We start from the raw sequence: 19,020 nt of genomic DNA, 5'->3' as shown, positions 1-19,020 counted from the left end.
CCACACTACAAACTAGAGCTGACAGCTGGCACAACAAAACACTGCATGGAAAGTTCCTTGACAAAATTGAAGGAAAAGCTGACAAGGAGAAGACCTGGCTCTGGCTCACGAATGGGACCCTGAAGAAGGAGACAGAAGGCCTGATCCTTGCAGCCCAGGAGCAAGACATCAGGACAAAGGCAATTAAGGCCAAGATTGAAAAATCAGCTGATGACCCAAAATGCAGACTGTGCAAGGAAGCTGACGAAACCATTGATCATCTCCTCAGCTGCTGTAAGAAAATTGCACAGACAGACTACAAACAGAGGCATAACTGTGTGGCCCAAATGATCCATTGGAACTTATGCCTCCCAGCAGCAAAGAACTGGTGGGATCACAAACCAGCAAAGGTCGTGGAAAATGAACACGCAAAGATACTGTGGGACTTCCGAATCCAGACTGACAAAGTTCTGGAACACAACACACCAGATATCACAGTTGTGGAAAAGAACAAGGTTTGGATAATTGATGTCGCCATCCCAGGTGACAGTCGCATTGATGAAAAACAACAGGAAAAACTCAGCCGCTATCAGGACCTCAAGATCGAACTTCAAAGACTCTGGCAGAAACCAGTGCAGGTGGTCCCGGTGGTGATGGGCACATTGGGTGCCGTGCCAAAAGATCTCAGCCGGCATTTGGAAACAATAGACATTGACAAAATTACGATCTGCCAACTACAAAAGGCCACCCTACTGGGATCTGCATGCATCATCCGAAAATACATCACACAGTCCTAGACACTTGGGAAGTGTTCGACTTGTGATTTTGTGAAACGAAATCCAGCATGTCTATCTTGTGTGCTGTGTCATACAACATCGTTGTGTCAATAATAATAATAATAATAATGGTTGGAAGAGACCCCTTGGGCCATTGAGTCCAATCCCCTTCTGCCTTTGTGCACCAAAGCACAAGCAAAGCACCCCTGACAGATGGCCACCCAGCCTCAATGTTAATAATAATAATAATAATAATAATAATAATAATAATAATAATAATAATAATAATAATAATAATGGTTGTAAGAGAAGAAGAGACCCCTTGGGTCATTTAGCCCAACCCCCTTCTGCCCTTGTGCCATGGGGGCCGGATAGATAGCTTCGATGGGCCGCATCCGGATCCCGGGCCTTAGTTTGGGGACCCCTGCTCTAAAACAACATTAATGGTAACCATGGCCTATTGTTGGCACAGGTCTCCTCCCAAAATTCAGCAACTTGGACTTAAAGTTCAGACTAAAACCCAGAGTGGATTCATTGCCCTGCTGCCATGGAAGATACAGGCCACTACTATAGAAAGGAAGGATTTTTGAAGAGACAGAGCTAAAGGGACTGGGAGAACAAAATAGACCACCAAATAAGAATGATTTTCCCTTCCCAAAGAATGATTCCTTTAGCTCTCAAATTCCTGGGAATTCAGAGACAGGAAAGTGCCAAGAGATCAAAGGAACATGGATTGTGTAGGTAAGGCTAGCAGCAAGAAGAGTTCCCCATCCAGGCCCTGGCTCTTTCCTGGGAAATCCAGACCTTTTAGGTTTTGCCTTAGTTTGGGGACCCCTGCTCTAACCTATGGAGGCCATGAGTTCCACTGAATTGGAGCATCTATAACCCAGGGACAAAAATCGTGTTACAGAGTGTGATTTCACAACATTTTTGGGGATCCATAAACTCAGGTCTAGAGAGGGAGGAAGGTGCTACAGTTTGGCCACTTCTAATGTCAGTGGGCTGGGCATCAAGACAAGGGGCCGGTGGACGTCAGTCATTTCCAGGTAAGTCAAGGCTGACCCGAAGGATCCTTTCCTCTCTCTCCTTCTGTCTCCAGCAACAGGTCGTAGTGATCCCACGGAGAAGGTGGCGGTGCTGGTGCTGCTGGGCGTCTTTGCCTTCTTTGTCCTGGCGGTCATCTTGGTCTTTGCCTTCCTGATGTGGTCAGTGCCCTTCCTTCGCTGGGTAATGGGGACCATGGCCTTGGGTTGGGAGAAAGGCTGAGGAGAACCTCAATAAAATTGGATCCAAGGGGTTTTTATTATCCTCCCTAAACTTCTGTATGATTGAGATATATGCACATATGCATATGTACATTCGTATGTATGTATACACACACACACACACACACTTTGGGGTTGCTGTGAGTTTTTCAGGCTGTATGGTGGCGTCGTTCAAGTAGTATTCTCTCCTGGAGTTTCGCTTGCATCTGTGGCTAATGGCATCTTCAGAGTTTCTGTTGGCAGTGAGACAAGTGGAGAGAGAGAGAGAGAGTGTGTGTGTGTGTGTGTGTATATATATAGATAGATAGATAGATAGATAGATAGATAGATAGATAGATAGATAGATAGATAGACTAGCTGTGCCCGGCCACGCGTTGCTGTGGCGAAGTATGGTGGTATGGGAAATAAAGTATTGAGGAATTGGTGGTAGGTAAGGTCAAGGGTAAAGGTTTTCTCCTAATGTTAAGTCCAATCGTGTCCGACTCTGTGGGTTGGTGCTCATCTCCATTTCTAAGCTGAAGAGCTGGCAAAGAGCTGGATACAGATAATCTGTATTTTATAGGCAGTGTGGAAGAGGCCTAAGTGAGGCCTAACTCTGCCTGTCCCCTGGGCTGAGTGGGTTGCTAGGAGACCAAGTGGCAGAGCTTAGCCTTCTAACTGGCAGCAATTGGATAAAAATAATTATTCCTCTCCCTCTAATTAGGACTTTATTTTTCTTTTCTTTTTGTTGTATGAACGTAGAGGCATGGATGAGGGGTTGTGCTGCCAAGTTTAGTGTTTCTGGGATGTGTAGTTTTGTTGTTTTGTCCTAGGCCGAAATTTCATTACCCTTTTATATATATAGATATATACATATTTATATATCTCTGTGTGTGTGGAATAATGTCCAAGGTGGGAGAAAGAACCCTTGTCTGTTTGAACAAAGTGTGAATGTTGGCATTAGCCGGCTTGATTAGCATTGAGTAGCCTTGCAGGTGCAAAGCTTGACTGAGGGGATTCTTTGTTTGGGAGGTGTTAACTGGCACTTGATAGATAGACAGAATCTTGCAGGAGGTGGGACCTGCGTTTGGGTTTTCTTGCACTTGCGTCACTCGGTGCACATTGTGCTGGGTGAGTGCAAACACAAAGCAAAATGCACACCTGCTATGGCAAAAGTTCATTTTTCTTTCTCTCTCCCCCCCCCCCTCCTTTTTACCCAAAGGACCCGGATGAAGAAGCAAAGCAAAGAAGCCACGAAAAACCACGACCTCCTTGCAGCGGCCATCCACATGAAGGCCTTGCCCAGTGAGTGCAATAAAGTCCTCAAAGAAAGGCATTCCAGCTTTTACTCATTGATTGATTGATTCCAATTTCTTTGCAATTCTGCATAGGAAATAATATTGCGGTCCAGAAACATGAATTTCTGCACATAAATCTTTTGCAAGGGAAATAATATGCCCATCCAGAAATATTAACTCCTGCGCAGAAAGTGTTTCCTGCGCAGAAATCAGCTGCTTGGGAATATTGCTCAGAATAAGTCCTGTGGGCTTTAGAAACTATCATTTTCAATGTCTTTCTTGCAGCAGGAAGAATATTGCTGAAATTATTCGTTGGTACTCTTGGTATGGGACTAAAGGTGCATCTACACTGCAGAATTAATCCAGATCGATGCCCCTTTAACTGCTCAACACTACAGAATCATGGGAGTTGTAGCTTTATTAGGTCTTTACACCTCTCTGGCAAAAAGTGCTCCCCGAACTACAAATACCACGATTCCCTAGCTTTGCACCATGGCAATTTAAAGTGGTATCAAACTGCCTCAGTTTTACAGTGTAGATGCATCCTGAGTGAAGTATAGCATCATTATTCGTAATGTATATTCCTGGCTGAAAACCCAGCTAAAAAAAAAACAGAATTGTTGTTGGAAGGGTTCCCAAGCCGGCTTCTGGTTCCTATAAATAGGAAGGGGCCCCCAAAGGTCATCCAGACACACCCGCTTCTACCAGGCAGGAATCCACAATCCAGGCTGCCCAGTGCTGACAGGTTCGCTTGGAAAGCATCGATTTATCCCCGCAAACTGCCAAATGGTGTGAGTAATGCGGCCGAGAGAAACCGCAGCCGAAAAGGAACCCTTTGTCCGCCTGGCCGGTCAGACCTTCCATGCGGAGCAGCCTGGACATTCCTGGGAAGCCAGCCATGGAGAAAAGTTACTTTTAGAAGCAGAAGTAGTTGTAGAAGAAGAAGAAGAGGGAAGGGCTGATTTGCAAGTGGAGTTGCAGGAGGAAAAACCAAAGGCAACCTCTCGTGGCTTCGCCACAGAGCCACAGGTGCCTTCCAAAGGGTCGGCGGACTACATCTCCCAGCATCCTTTATCAATGCCTTGGCCGGCCAAATGGACTGCTGGGGTTTTGGGGGTAGTAGTCCATGACTTTAACCACCATGGCTCAGTGCCATGGTGTTAATAGGCATGTGTGATTGATGAAAAAATGTTTCAAAAGATATTACAAAATGAAAGTGTTTCTAAAGTATAGTTAGTAAAAACTATAGTTAGCAGGGTACAACACAGTTAAAATACATACATTAAAATAAAGTCCTTAAACGACATATAGCTATAAGATTAAAACACAGAAAAATCTATTATTATTATTATTATTATTATTATTATTATTATTATTATTATTATTATTATTATTGACACAACGACATAGTATGACACAGCAAATGAGATCTAGATGCTGGATTTCATTATTATTATTATTATTATTACTATTATTATTATTAGTATTATGACACAAAGACATAGTATGACAGCAAATGAGATCTATATGCTGGATTTCATTATTATTATTATTATTATTATTATTATTATTATTACTATTACTATTATTATTATTAGTAGTAGTAGTAGTATGACACAAAGACATAGTATGACACAGCAAATGAGATCTATATGCTGGATTTCATTATTATTATTATTATTATTAGTAGTAGTAGTAGTATTATGACACAAAGACATAGTACGACACAGCAAATGAGATCTATATGCTGGATTTCATTATTATTATTAGTAGTAGTAGTAGTAGTAGTAGTAGTATGACACAAAGACATAGTATGACACAGCAAATGAGATCTATATGGTGGATTTCATTATTATTATTATTATTATTATTATTAGTAGTAGTAGTAGTAGTATGACACAAAGACATAGTATGACACAGCAAATGAGATCTATATGGTGGATTTCATTATCATTATTATTATTATTATTAGTAGTAGTAGTATGATACAAAGACATAGTATGACACAGCAAACAAGATAGATATGCTGGATTTCATATCACAAAATCACAAGTCGAACACTTCCCAAGTGTCTAGGACTGTGTGATGTATTTTCGGATGATGCGTGCAGATCCCAGCAGGGTGGCCTTTTGCAGTCGGCAGATCGTAATTTTGACAATGCCTATTGTTTCCAAATGCCGGCTGAGATCTTTTAGCACAGCACCCAGTGTGCCCATCACCACCAGGACCACCTGCACTGGTTTCTGCCAGAGTCTTTGAAGTTCAATCTTGAGGTCCTGATAGCGGCTGAGTTTTTCCTGTTGCTTTTCATCAATGCAACTGTCACCTGGGATGGCAACATCAATGATCCAAACCTTGTTCTTTTCCACAACTGTGATGTCTGGTGTGTTGTGTTCCAGAACTTTGTCAGTCTGGATTCGGAAGTCCCACAGTATCTTTGCGTGTTCATTTTCCACGACCTTTGCTGGTTTGTGATCCCACCAGTTCTTTGCTGCTGGCAGGTGGTACTTGAGGCATAAATTCTAATGGATCATTTGGGCCATACAGTTGTGTCTCTGTTTGTAGTCTGTCTGAGCAGTTTTCTTACAGCAGCTGAGGATATGATCCATGGTTTCATCGGTTTCCTTGCACAGTCTGCATTTAGGTCATCAGCTGATTTTTCGATCTTGGCCTGAATTGCCTTTGTCCTGATGGCTTGCTCCTGGGCTGCAAGGATCAGGCCTTCTGTCTCCTTCTTCAGGGTCCCATTCGTGAGCCAGAGCCAGGTCTTCTCCTTATCAGCTTTTCCTTCAATTTTGTCACGGAACTTTCCATGCAATGTTTTGTTGTGTCAGCTGTCAGCTCTAGTTTGTAGTGTGGCTTTCTTGTCCTGGTTTTTTGTCTGCTGTGCTTTGAGGAGTTTCTGATTTTTGACTTCAATCAAAGCAGGTTCTTCACTTTGCTTTACATATTCTGCCAGGGCATGTTCTTCTTCTTTGACTGCTTGTTTTACTTGCAATTTTGTCAAGGAACTTTCCATGCAGTGTTTTGTTGTGCCAGCTGTCAGCTCTAGTTTGTAGTGCGGTTTTCTTGTATTGGTTTTTTGTCTGCTGTGCTTATTATTATTATTATTATTATTATTATTATTATTATTATTATTATTATTATTATCAACACAACGACGTTGTATGGCACAGCAAACAAGATAGATATGCTGGATTTCGTTTCGCAAAACCACAAGTCGAACACTTCCCAAGTGTCTAGGACTGTGTGATGTATTTTCTGGTGATGTGTGCAGATCCCAGTAGGGTGGCCTTTTGCAGTTGGCAGATGGTGATTTTGTCAATGTCTATTGTTTCCAAATGCCGGCTGAGATCTTTTGGCACAGCACCCAGTGTGCCCATCACCACCGGGACCACCTGTACTGGTTTCTGCCAGAGTCTTTGAAGTTCAATCTTGAGGTCCTGATAGCGGCTGAGTTTTTCCTGTTGTTTTTCATCTATGCGACTGTCACCTGGGATGGCAACATCAATGATCCAAACCTTGTTCTTTTCCACAACTGTGATGTCTGGTGTGTTGTGTTCCAGAATATTATTATTATTATTATTATTATTATTATTATTATTATTATTATTAGCTCACCTTGAGCCCCTGATTTCAGTCTACGGCCCCTGTCTTGACTCCCTTCTTTCCTCCTTTTGCAGAAGCCCAGATCTTGTAACCTGGATCGAGAGGGGCACCCCAACATTCACCTCTTCAACTGCAGCTGACCATCAACTTCCCAAAAGGAGTTTCCCCTTTGCTGAACATCCATTCAAACACCCTTTCCCAGAAGCAAACTGGAGGCTACTGGTTTTGGACTCATCCCACAGCCTCTGCCTTGCAGTGGGCAACGAACTGCCATTTGCAGAAAGTCTTCATGCCCACTACAGTGGAATCGGTGACCAGAGACATTGGGTCGAGAGGATGGACATTCCACCCAACGGTCACTCTTCGGACACCCCCAAACCATACGAAAGCATGGGACCATTTATTGGTGGGCAAAGAACCATAGTTTGCAAAAGGTCTCCCTGTCCACCAGACTGGCAAACGGGAAGGACTGACTGTTGGAAGGGACAAAGGATGGACACTAGCTTGGCTGAATCGGCACCCCGAAATGGTCCACATTAATCCCTTTGGGACTTCAGGGCTATGGGTTGGCTTGACCTGACGCCATGAACTCATGGGTTGTAATGCTCCACAAACTACTCACAAGGTATTGTGGTTGAAGCTAGAGGATGCAAAGCATTGTGGAGGATCGGGACCCCTTTTCCAGAGATGGAAGAAAGCAGCCCAGATTTCCCTGAACTCCAACCGTATTGGCAAAGGGTGCAAACGCCAGCTCATGCGCACATCCATGTCTTCCCGTGTGATGTCTCATTGCGCACACATTTGCACATGGCCAGCAAGGGACATTTCCTGGCCATGAATTAAATTCCTGCTTTTGTTTTTATTGGTTTGTAAGAAATCTGGACCCTGTGAGGATGTCGATGGGAAATGGCCCAAATCAGTGCTTGTTTGAAACCTTTTCGGGGCAAGGAGGGACCCGGTTGGCAGACATCCCTACAATCCCTAGAATCGTAGACTTGTAAGGCAACCCTGGGGTCATCTAGTCCAACCCTCTGCTATGCTGGAAGGCACAACTAAAACACTCCTGAAAGACACTCATCCATCCCCTGTTGAGAGCCCATCCCCTTCCATGATTTGAACGACAAAGGTGTTGGATATATTATGTAGCATGGAGAAGAATCCTAGAATGCTAGAGTTGGAAGGGTCCACATGGGCCATCTAGTCCAACCCCACTGCCAGGCAGGAAAAGCACAACCGAATCCTTAAATAAATATCATGTCAAGTTGGTGGGACCCTAAAGGCCATCCAGTCCAACCCCATTCTACCAGGTAGGGAGAGAAGATGGAGCCAGGTTGCTTTCTGCTGCTCCAGAAATTAGAAGGTGAATCAGAAAAGTTTAGGGAGAACCTCTTGGTCAGCCCTTCAACAGGCATTGGACGGGCATCCCTCAAGAGTGGCCATAGGGTTTGAACAGACCCAAGGGCATCTTGTATTGGAGGGATCAGTGGGCTAGAGTCCAGCCTTATCCTTGCCACACTGGCAACTAGATGTGATGGTTGATTGGGATATGGCCAAAAACGGGGAGGTATTGGGTGTGACAGGTAGGAGCATGTTATCAAACATTGAGGTGGGTGGCAAACTGCACCAAAAATAGGGGTTTGAGGGTCTTTATGCATCTCCAAAGGTCTATTGGGGTCTGCACACACTCCTAAGGATTTGCATATGCCAGATATACCTATTGGGGTTTGCATAAAACATATGCACCTGTTGGGATTTCCACGTGACCTGTTGAGGCTTGCATGTGACATATGTACCCATTGGGGTTTGCATTTGACATGTTGAGGCTTGCATATGACATATGTACCCATTGCAGGTTGCATATAACATATTGAGGCTTGCATGTGACATATGCACCCATTGGGATTTGCATATGACGTATTGAGGCTTGCATATGGCATACGTACCTGTTTGGGTTTGCATATGGCGTATTGAGGCTTGCATATGGCATATGTACCTATTGGGGTTTGCATTTGACATGTTGAGGCTTGCATATGACATATGTACCCATTGCAGGTTGCATATAACATATTGAGGCTTGCATGTGACATATACACCCATTGGGGTTTGCATATGACGTATTGAGGCTTGCATATGGCATACGTACCTGTTTGGGTTTGCATATGGCGTATTGAGGCTTGCATATGGCATATGTACCTATTGGGGTTTGCATTTGACATGTTGAGGCTTGCATATGGTATATGTACCCATTGGGGTTTGCATATGACATACTACGGCTTGCATATGGCATATGTACACATTGCAGGTTGCATATAACATATTGAGGCTTGCATGTGACATATGTACCTGTTTGGGTTTGCATATGACATAGTGAGGCTTGCATATGGCATATGTACACATTGCAGGTTGCATATAACATATTGAGGCTTGCGTGTGACATATGTACCTGTTTGGGTTTGCATATGACATAGTGAGGCTTGCATATGGCATATGTACCTATTGGGATTTGCACATGACATGCTAAGGCTTGCATGTGACATATGTACCCATTGGGGTTGGCATATGACATACTGAGGTTTGTATATGGCATATGTATTCACTGCAGGTTGCATATAATATATTGAGGCTTGCATATGGCATATGTACCTATTGGGGTTTGCATATGACATATTGAGGCTTGCATATAGTATATGTATGTACTTATTGGGGTTTGCATATGACACGTTGAGGCTTGAATATGGCATGTGACCATGAGCTGCGGTTGCAGCATTGTGGTCTAAGTGGCCAAATTGCCCCCCAATAGCTCTAGTTTGGGAGTGTCTGGTGTGACTGGTAGGAGATTTGGTCTTGCTAGGCCTGCCTGACTTCCCGGTCCATGTTTATGCCCTTTCATAAACAAACTGGGGGCAAGATTGCATTATTGGGTGACCCAGGAAGGATACGCTGGCAAAGAGTGGAGCATGTGTGTTTGTATCTGAACTGGCATGCCCCAAATCCGGAGCTAAGCCAACTTGCAAATGCAAATCCAGAGCCGTTCCTCCCACGCGCCTGGGCCGGTGCCAGAGCCAAACCGGGGCCGGGTTCTGCAGATGGTGCCAAACTTGCCGCCTCTTTGCCAAACCCTCGGAGGCAGCAACACTTGATGGAAACTTCCTGAGATGAAGGCAGCGGTGGCGGCGGGCGCCAGGAGGAGGCTAAAAATAACCGGGAACACTTTCTGCCGCCAAAGGGCTTGGCAGGGCTTGGCTGGGCATCGGGGTCAAGGCAGCCTTTTCCTGGCAGCACAAAAGGAGGGAGAACCTGCAAAAGGAAAGAAGGAAGGAAGGAAGGAAGGAAGGAAGGAAGGAAGGAAGGAAGGAAGGAAGGAAGGAAGGAAGGAGGGAAAGAAAGAAAAGGTGACCATTGTGCAGGTCCTCCCAACAAGTGCCTCCAACAAACTACAAATCCCAGGAGTGCAAATGGTGAAGCAATGGCAAAAGAGAGTGCGGACTTATGTGTCCTGCACATGGAATCTTTTTCTCTTTTCCCACAAGCATAGTGGTGTTACTCCCCTTCCTGTAGCTCACCATGTTTGCATCCACACTGCACAATTATGGGGCCTCTGGTGGCACAGTGTGTTAAAGCGCTGAGCTGCTGAACTTGCAGACCGAAAGGTCCCAGGTTCAAATCCCGGGAGCGGAATGAGCGCCCGCTGTTAGCCCCAGCTCCTGCCAACCTAGCAGTTCGAAAACATGCCAATGTGAGTAGATCAATAGGTACCGCTCCAGCGGGATGGTAACGGAGCTCCATGCAGTCATGCCGGCTACATGACATTGGAGGTGTCTACGGACAACGCCGACTCTTGGGCTTAGAAATTGAGATGAGCACCAACCCCCAGAGTCGGTCACGACTGGACTTAACGTCAGGAGAAAACCTTTACCTATTTACACTATGTAACAAAAATTGAATTTTTTTTCTATTCCTGGTTTGAAAGTGTTATTGCAGTATCATTGTGCAGTCCTTACTTTGGAAGTACAGTAGTTGTTCTAGTCCAGAAACTTTTTTTTTGTGGCACAAACTACAGTAGAGTCTCACTTATCCAACATTAACAGGCTGGCAGAACATTGGATAAGCGAATATGTTGGACAATAAAGAGGGATTAAGGAAAAGCCTATTAATCATCAAATTAGGTTATGATTTTACAAATTAAGCACCAAAACATCATGTTATACAACACATTTGACAGAAAAAGTAGTTCAATACACAGTAATGCTATGTAGTAATTACTGTATTTACGAATTTAGCACCAAAATATCACAATGTATTGAAAACATTGACTACAAAAATGAGTTGGATAATCCAGAACGTTGGATAAGCAAGTGTTGGAGAAGTGAGACTCTACTGTAGTTGTTCTAGTCCAGAAACTTCGTTTTTGTGCCACAAACTACATTGAATGGATTGAAACTCAATGAGAGAATCATTGAAAAACTATAGGAAAGTGTACTGCAGGATGTTCCTCCCGCAAAAGCAAAGTTTTTGAAGTTTAGTAAACTTTTCCCATGTTTTTAGGATAGAAACAATTAGGAAATGACATTGATAACCCAGGAACAAAAATCCTAGTGTTACACAGTGTTACTTGCAATCCCGGGATTTGTAGTTTGGTGAAGGTATAATATGTATATGTTATATGCAACCTGTAATGATTACATATGCCATATGCAAGCCTCAATATGTCATGTGCCAACCCCAATGGGTGAAGGTACTGAGGATTTCTACTCTGCAGCCAAGTTGGTGAGCAGATCAGGTTTGCATCCACACAGCACCATTATAGCAGTTTTGATTCCACTTTCACTCTTGTTGCTGTTTCACTTGCCAGCATGGGATTTGTAGTTTGATGAAGGAATTTAGGATTTCTACCTTGCAGCCAGGTTAATGTGTAGCCTATCCACACTGCACCATTGTAGTAGTTCGATTGCACTTTCGCAGCCGTAGCTCCATCATTTGCAATCCTGGGATTTCTAATTTGGTGAAGATATTTGGGATTGGGGTTGTTGTGTGTTTTCCAGGCTGTCTGACCATGTTCCAGAAGCATTCTCTCCTGATGTTTCACCCACATCTATAGCAGGCATCCTCAGAGGTTGTGAGGTATATTGAAAAACGAAGCAAGGGAGGTTTATATATATATTTGTGGAAGGTCCAGGGTGTGGGAAAGGACTCTTGTCTGTTGGAGGCCAGTGTGGATGTTGTAATTAATCCCCTTGATTAGCATTTAACAGAGGAATTCCAGACAGGAATCAATCCGGTGTAAAGATACAGTTGTCCTATTGCTAACTAATATCCAGAATAGAACATAGGTAACAAACTAAACAAAGTCTTAGGAATGCATGGTCTGAAACTGTGGTTCACACTTTAAATAAATTCAGAAGAAATGATCAGTTGTTTATTTCATTGACCATGCATTCCTAAGACTTTTATCTGTGTGGGACAATACTGAAATTCAAAGTCACTGAATATACTTATCTGTTACTGAAAAAACATACAAGCATGAAAATAATGTTTGATGTAATGTTGTAAACAGTCTTCATCTGTGCATTACTCTTGTGCCTGTAATGATTATAATTAGTTTGTTAACTATGTTCTATTCTGGATATTAGTTAGCAATAGGACAACTGTATCTTTAAACGTATTCATAGATTTCTGTGTACTTTTGTGTTTTGTATGAATCAATCAGGGGAAGCTAATGACTCTGAACAAAGGATTCCCCCAGGCCAGGTTGTGAGGTTGGGAAGGCCATTTAATGCTAACAAAGGTGATTAATTGCAACATTCACACTGGTCTCCAACAGACAACAATCCTGTCTTCCACCCTGGACTTCCCACAGATATATATAAACCTTCCTTGCTTAGTTTCTTCATATACCTCACAACCTCTGAGGATGCTTGTCATAGATGTGGGTGAAACATCAGGAGAGAATGCTGCTTCTGGAACATGGCCAGACAGCCCGGAAAACACACAACAACCCTGTGATTCTGGCCATGAAAGCCTTCGACCACATTTGGGACTTCTATTCCTCTGACCTTATATATGGCGTGAGTGATTCCCACCCAATAATTCTTTCGCACCCCAGAAAATTTACAAAATGCCAAGTGATATAATTGTGGAGTGCAGATACTCCCCAAGAGAGTATTTTTGTTGCCATTCCTTCACAACACTTTCATCCTGCATTCGCTGTCATGGTTCCTTCCTTCCTGGCAAAAGGGGGCTGGACTGGATGGCCTTTGGGGGCCCCTTCCCGCTCTAGGATTCTAGGATTCCCCGCTGCCTTCTTGTCCCTGCCATTGGAGGCCAGAGCGGCCACTCTTCCCTCCCGGACCCTGGGCCACCCTGCCCCACCTGCGCCCTGTTTCAAGGAGGCACCTACCTGCCCGTCGGCCTCCTCCCTCTTGTGACAATAAGCTAATGCCGGACTGTATCGTAGCGGCAGGTTTTGTTGCGCTCGCGTTATCAATAAAGTGACCTGAAGGAAGGCGGGTCCTCTGTGGATTCGGGGGCCCACTGGGGACACTTTCAACCCTTATTTTATTTATTTATATTCCGCCCTTCTTTCTCACCCCAAAGGTGACTCGGGGTGGGTTACAATGTACACATACATGGCAAACATTCAATGCAACATACAACGAACACAGACAGAAACACAGAGGCTATTCAACATTTCCAGCTTCTGGCTTTATGAGTGCGGGCCGGGCTGTGGCGCAACTGGCTAGTAACCAGCTGCAATAAATCACTACTGACCGAGAGGTCATGAGTTCGAAGCCCGGGTCGGGTTAAGCCCCCGACCATTAAATAGCCCGGCTTGCTGTTGACCTATGCAGCCCTGAAAGACAGTTGCATCTGTCAAGTAGGGAAATTTAGGTACGCTTTATGTGGGAGGCTAATTTAACTAATTTACAACACCATAAAACTGCCAGCAAAACACGAGGAAAGGAATGAGGAAGTACAGCCACTAGTGGATGGTGAAGCAACAGCTCCCCCTGTGGCCAGAATCGTGAAGCTGGAAAAATATTAAATGCCTCTGTGTCTGTCTATACTGTATGTTGTTTGTCTGTTGGCATTGAATGTTTGTCATATATGTGTTCATTGTAATCCGCTCTGAGTCCCCTTCGGGGTGAGAAAGAAGGGCGGAATATAAATACTGTAAATAAATAAATAAATAAATTCCGGCCACAGGGGGAGCTGCTGCTTCATCATCCACTGTGATGCTGAATCCTTGATGGAGTACTTCCTCATTCCTTTCCGCACGCTGCTTCCTCATCTTCTGGCATGCATGCTGCTGGACATTTTTTATGGTGACTTAAATTAGTAAATGAAGGAACCCCGGTGGCGAAGTGTGTTAAAGCACTGAGCTGCTGAACTTGCAGACCTAAAGGTCGCAAGTTCAAATCCTGGGGGCAGAGTGAGTGCCTGCTGTTAGCTCTAGCTTCTGCCAGCCTAGCAGTTCAAAAACATGCCAATGTGAGTAGATCAATAGGTACCGCTCCGGCGGGAAGGTAATGGCGCTCCATGCAGTCATGCCCAAGGCCACATGACCTTGGAGGTGTCTATGGACAACGCCGGCTCTTCGGCTTAGAAATGAAGATGAGCACCAACCCCCAGAGTCGGACACGACTGGACTTAACGTCAGGGGAAAACTTTTACCTTTACTAAATTAATTAAATTAGCCTTCCCGCATAAGCGGTCCCTAAATTTCCTACTTGACAGATGCAACTGTCTTTCGGGTTGCTTAGGTAAACAACGAGCTGGGGCTATTTATGTTTGGTCACTCAATCCGACCCTGGCTTCGAACTCATGACCTCTTGATCAGTAGTGATTTATTGCAGCTGGCTATTAACCAGCTGCGCCACAGCCCGGCCCCTGCAAATGGTTGGACACTGCAATCTGCTCCCTGAAACCGTCTCAAGAAAGAGAGTTGCAGCATCTCAAGTACAAACTCTGAAAACTCGTGGGGGAATAGTTAGAAAATGACGAAGGGTTTCAGAACTCTGAGAAAGAAAGCTTGCAGGGAGGCATATTTAGCGTTTCCATCTAATTGGATTGCAGCAATATCTGTGTGAGCCCAGGCAGGGGTAAACTTGGGCTCTTTGGATGTTTTGGACTTCAAATCCCACAATTCGTAACAGCCTGTAGTTTGCCCATACTTACTTTAGGACTTATTTATTTATTTTATTTATTTACAGTATTTATATTCCGCCCTTCTCACCCCAAAGGGGACTCAGGGCGGATTACAATGAACACATATATGGCAAACATTCAATGCCAACAGACAAACAACATTCAGTTTTAGACAGACACAGAGGCATTTTTTAACATCTTTCCAGCTTCACGATTCCGGCCACAGGGGGAGCTGTTGCTTCACCGTCCATTGGTGGCTGTTCTTCCTCATTCTTTTCCTCGTGAGCAGTTTTATGGTGTTGTAGATTAGTTAAATTAGCCTCACACATAAAGCGTACCTAAATTTTCCCTACTTGACAGATGCAACTGTCTTTTGGGGCTGCTAGGTCAACAGCAAGCCGGGGCTATTTTTTTTTTTAATGGTCGGAGGCTTAACCCCACCCGGGCTTCGAACTCATGACCTCTCAGTCAGTAGTGATTTATAGCAGCTGGTTACTCGCCAGCTGCGCCACAGCCCGGCCCCTGGGAAGTGTTCAGAAGGAGAGAGTTCGGTCTAACTCAATTTCGTAATAAAATGTGGCTTTTCCCTACTTTTTAATCACACTGTTTAGTGCACTCAGTTCGTAAGAGACTTGCCCCTGATGTCAGGACCCAGGCTGCAGAGCACCAATAACCATGCGCAGAGACCAGATTCTATCTAATATCTTTATTAAAGAAATATATAAAGTCAATAAAAACAAGTGAAGAATATAGTTCAGAAGCAGACCTTTCAGGAAAGGCCAAATATAGTCCAGGAAAATATTGTCCAATATAAGATATTAGAGTCCAAAGTTATAATCCATTAACCAAAACACACACTTTGCCAAACAATAGTGTGGGGAGATGACAAGGTCTTATAGTCCATTGAAGCTTGACAACAAGGCTAGAACATGAGCTTGATTCTTGGCTGGATCAAAGACTTGAAATGTGGCAACATGAAGCATGAAACAAGGTCCGTGGCAAAACGTGAGACAAGGCAAGACTTGAAACTAGATCCGGGAAGCAGGGAACAAGGAATACGAAGTCCACACACGATCTCTCTCTCAAGCTGATCAATTGACTCCGCAAGGTTCCCCTTGCGGCAAAACCCCTATATAGGGTCTTGTTTTCCCGCCAACAGAACACTTTCCCTGGAGAACAAGAAGCGAAACCCAACTCTGTCCAGATGCATGACTCCTTAGACTTTCCCAAGGGAAGCAGACCTAATCAGCTAGTTGTTTGGCAGCGATTCTGAGACTCCGGCGATTTGCCTCCCTGACTCCTCTATCTCTATTATAATTGTCCTTTCGGGAAAACGGGGGAGAATTCTGCCCAAGGCTTGTTTGGTTAACTTCCTGAGGACAAACATCCTCCAGGTGGAGAGGCTCCGATTCAAGCTGAACCGGTGGAAATCCCATGTTTTCCTCCTCGTCTGCCACAATAGCACTAGGAACGGGACTACAAGGCCCATGAGACATCACACCTGAGTCCGTTCAGTGCATTCAAAGGGAGGAAAAAAGAGGATCCCAAAAAGAGTGAAAAAAAGAAAACAAGCCTTTTATTGTTATCATAACTATGATAAGGCAAAACAGCTGTACACACCCACAAAGGTCTGTACCATGTAAATGGCCGCTTTGAAGTGTGTCGCAGTTAGCAAAGAATATATATCTTGGCTTATCAAAATTTGACCAATTGCTGATGGTCTTCCTCACCTTCCTCACTTCTTTGGCACAGGTAGTGTCTGTGACCTCTTGTTTAGTTTACTCTGAGCTTTCTTCTCTCAGAACATTCTGGAGAAAAGCACCAGCCCACAAGAAGGGAGGGGCACAGGCCCCATGTTTCAGTACTACTTTGGTTCATGCAAAATGTTTACATGGTCTATATAAAAAGGATGATATGATATATGCAGAGGCAAAGCTATATATGCAAGTTTTCTATTTTCTGGCTTATGGTCCCTTCAAGATGTCTTGTGTACTTTTCAATGAAGAGGTTTCCACACTGCAGACATTTGGCCCTAAAAGGCTATTTTATTTTATTTTTTGCAAAGTAGAAGCATTATGAGATAGCTTACCACCAAACCTTCCTGCTTGGGGAGCAAAAGGAAATGCCGGAAATTGCCCGAAAAAGCTTATTTTGACTTCTCCCACAAATTGGGTGATTCTGACCTGAGCGCAACGAGGGCTACTTCATTCGAAATTTGGCAAAACAGTTGGTGTTTTGAGAAAAATCAATTTCCTGGATGCCGGCAATTTCCTGTTATGTTGGGGGAAAAAATGCTGCCCTCCACGTTTAAAAGACTCACAAACTGCACTTTAACCAAAACGAATGTAGTGAACCCAGTGGAATACCAGATTTTAAGTGTAGAACTCAGTGGAATTTAAGTTACAGTAGAGTCTCAGTTATCCAACATAAACGGCTGGCAGAATGTTGGATAAGCGAATATGTTGGATAATAAGGAGAGAGTAAGGAAAAGCCTATTAAACATCAAATTGGGTTATGATTTTACAAATGAAGCACCAAAGCATCATGTTATACAACAAATTTGACAGAAAAAGTAGTTCAATACGCAGTAATACTATGTAGTAATTACTGTATTTACGAATTTAGCACCAAAATATCGCAATGTATTGAAAACATTGACTACAAAAATGCGTGGGATAATCCAGAACGTTGGATAAGTGAGACTCTACTGTATGTGATGAAGTGGTTAGCCTCTCGAAAGGCTTCTGGGGCTTGCCATCCCAAAAGGCAAGCTTTGCAAGTTGCAACTGACAGAAGCCAAGGGAATGGCCTGCAATTTGAGTGGCCAAGGGGCACTTTCTGTATTACTCTTCCCCAGAGACCTATGTTCACGAAATTTCCACAAAGTGGCCTGTTTGCACAATCCAAAAGATGCACAGAACATTGGCGCATAATGCATGGCAGTGCAAAACAAGAAGGCAGGGTCCAGATCAAGGGACTTCCATAATCATGAACAGAATACAGCTCTTCCGTGGAGCCTCCGGTGGTTTAGTGGATTAAAGCCTCGTGACTTGAAGGCTGGGTTGCTGATCTGAAAGCTGCCAGGTTCGAATCCCACCTGGGGAGAGCGCGGATGAGCTCCCTTTATCAGCTCTAGCTCCCCATGTGAGGACAAGGATGGTAAAAACATCAAAACATCCGGGCAATGTCCCCTGGGCAACGTCCTTGCAGACAGCCAATTCTCTCACACCAGAAGCGACTTGCAGTTTCTCAAGTCGCTCCTGACACACACAAAAAAAGAAACAAACAAAAAAACCAACTCTTCCGTATCCACACAGTCCTTGATCTGGGGTGCAGCTACACTGTAGATTAAATGCAGCTTTGTACCACTTTTGCTGCCATGGCTCAGTGCTGTCCAGTCCTGGGAGTTGTAGTTTGCTAAAGTGCTGGTGGTACTCTTTGCCAGAGCAGACAAAAGGCCTTGCAAAATGAGCTTGCAGGATCCCATGAAATCAAGCCGTGGCAGTTCAAGCGGTGTCAAACTGAATTAATTCTACAGTGTAGATGCACATACTACTGCTGATGTAGCCTCGATTTCAGCCCTTGCTTCTGGATGATGGAAGTAGTGGAAGGAGGGAAAGAAAAGAAAGGAAAAGGAAGGAAAGAAGAAGAGAAAAACACCCCCAGATTCCCTTCAGTAGTTCACATATTGGAGATCAACTGCATAATGTGGGAAGTGTAGACCTATATAAAGGAGTTCTGTGTAGTTAAACTGCATTGTATGGGCTTACACTATCTATCTATCTATAGCTATCCATCTATCTATTCATCTATCTATCTATCTATCTATCTATCTATCTATCTATCTATCTATCTATTCATCTTTCTATCTATCTATCTATCTATCTATCTATCTATCTATCTATCTATCTACCTATCTATTCATCTATCTATCTATCTATTCATCTACCTGTCTGTCTATCATCTATC

At 43.8% G+C, this 19,020-nt stretch overlaps 1 protein-coding gene across 3 annotated transcripts in view; it reads left to right on the top strand.

The window, feature by feature from the left end:
- The window catches only part of il11ra (interleukin 11 receptor subunit alpha), a 247,901-nt gene extending 234,493 nt beyond the window's left edge, over positions 1-13,408 (top strand). For all 3 annotated transcript variants that reach the window (XM_062972652.1, XM_062972651.1, XM_062972653.1), the window contains 3 exons: positions 1,855-1,960; positions 3,222-3,304; positions 6,981-13,408. In XM_062972652.1, the coding sequence (XP_062828722.1) occupies positions 1,855-1,960; positions 3,222-3,304; positions 6,981-6,997 (206 nt within the window). In that variant the 3' untranslated portion in view covers positions 6,998-13,408. The remainder of the gene's footprint in view (positions 1-1,854; positions 1,961-3,221; positions 3,305-6,980) is intronic.
- Positions 13,409-19,020: the final 5,612 nt, after the last annotated feature.

This window comes from Anolis carolinensis, chromosome 2 (assembly GCF_035594765.1).
Source record: "Anolis carolinensis isolate JA03-04 chromosome 2, rAnoCar3.1.pri, whole genome shotgun sequence".
NCBI classification, from domain to species: Eukaryota; Metazoa; Chordata; class Lepidosauria; order Squamata; family Dactyloidae; genus Anolis; species Anolis carolinensis.
The sequence above is the reverse complement of the archived record's forward strand: the minus strand, read 5'-3'. Positions and strand labels throughout refer to the sequence as shown.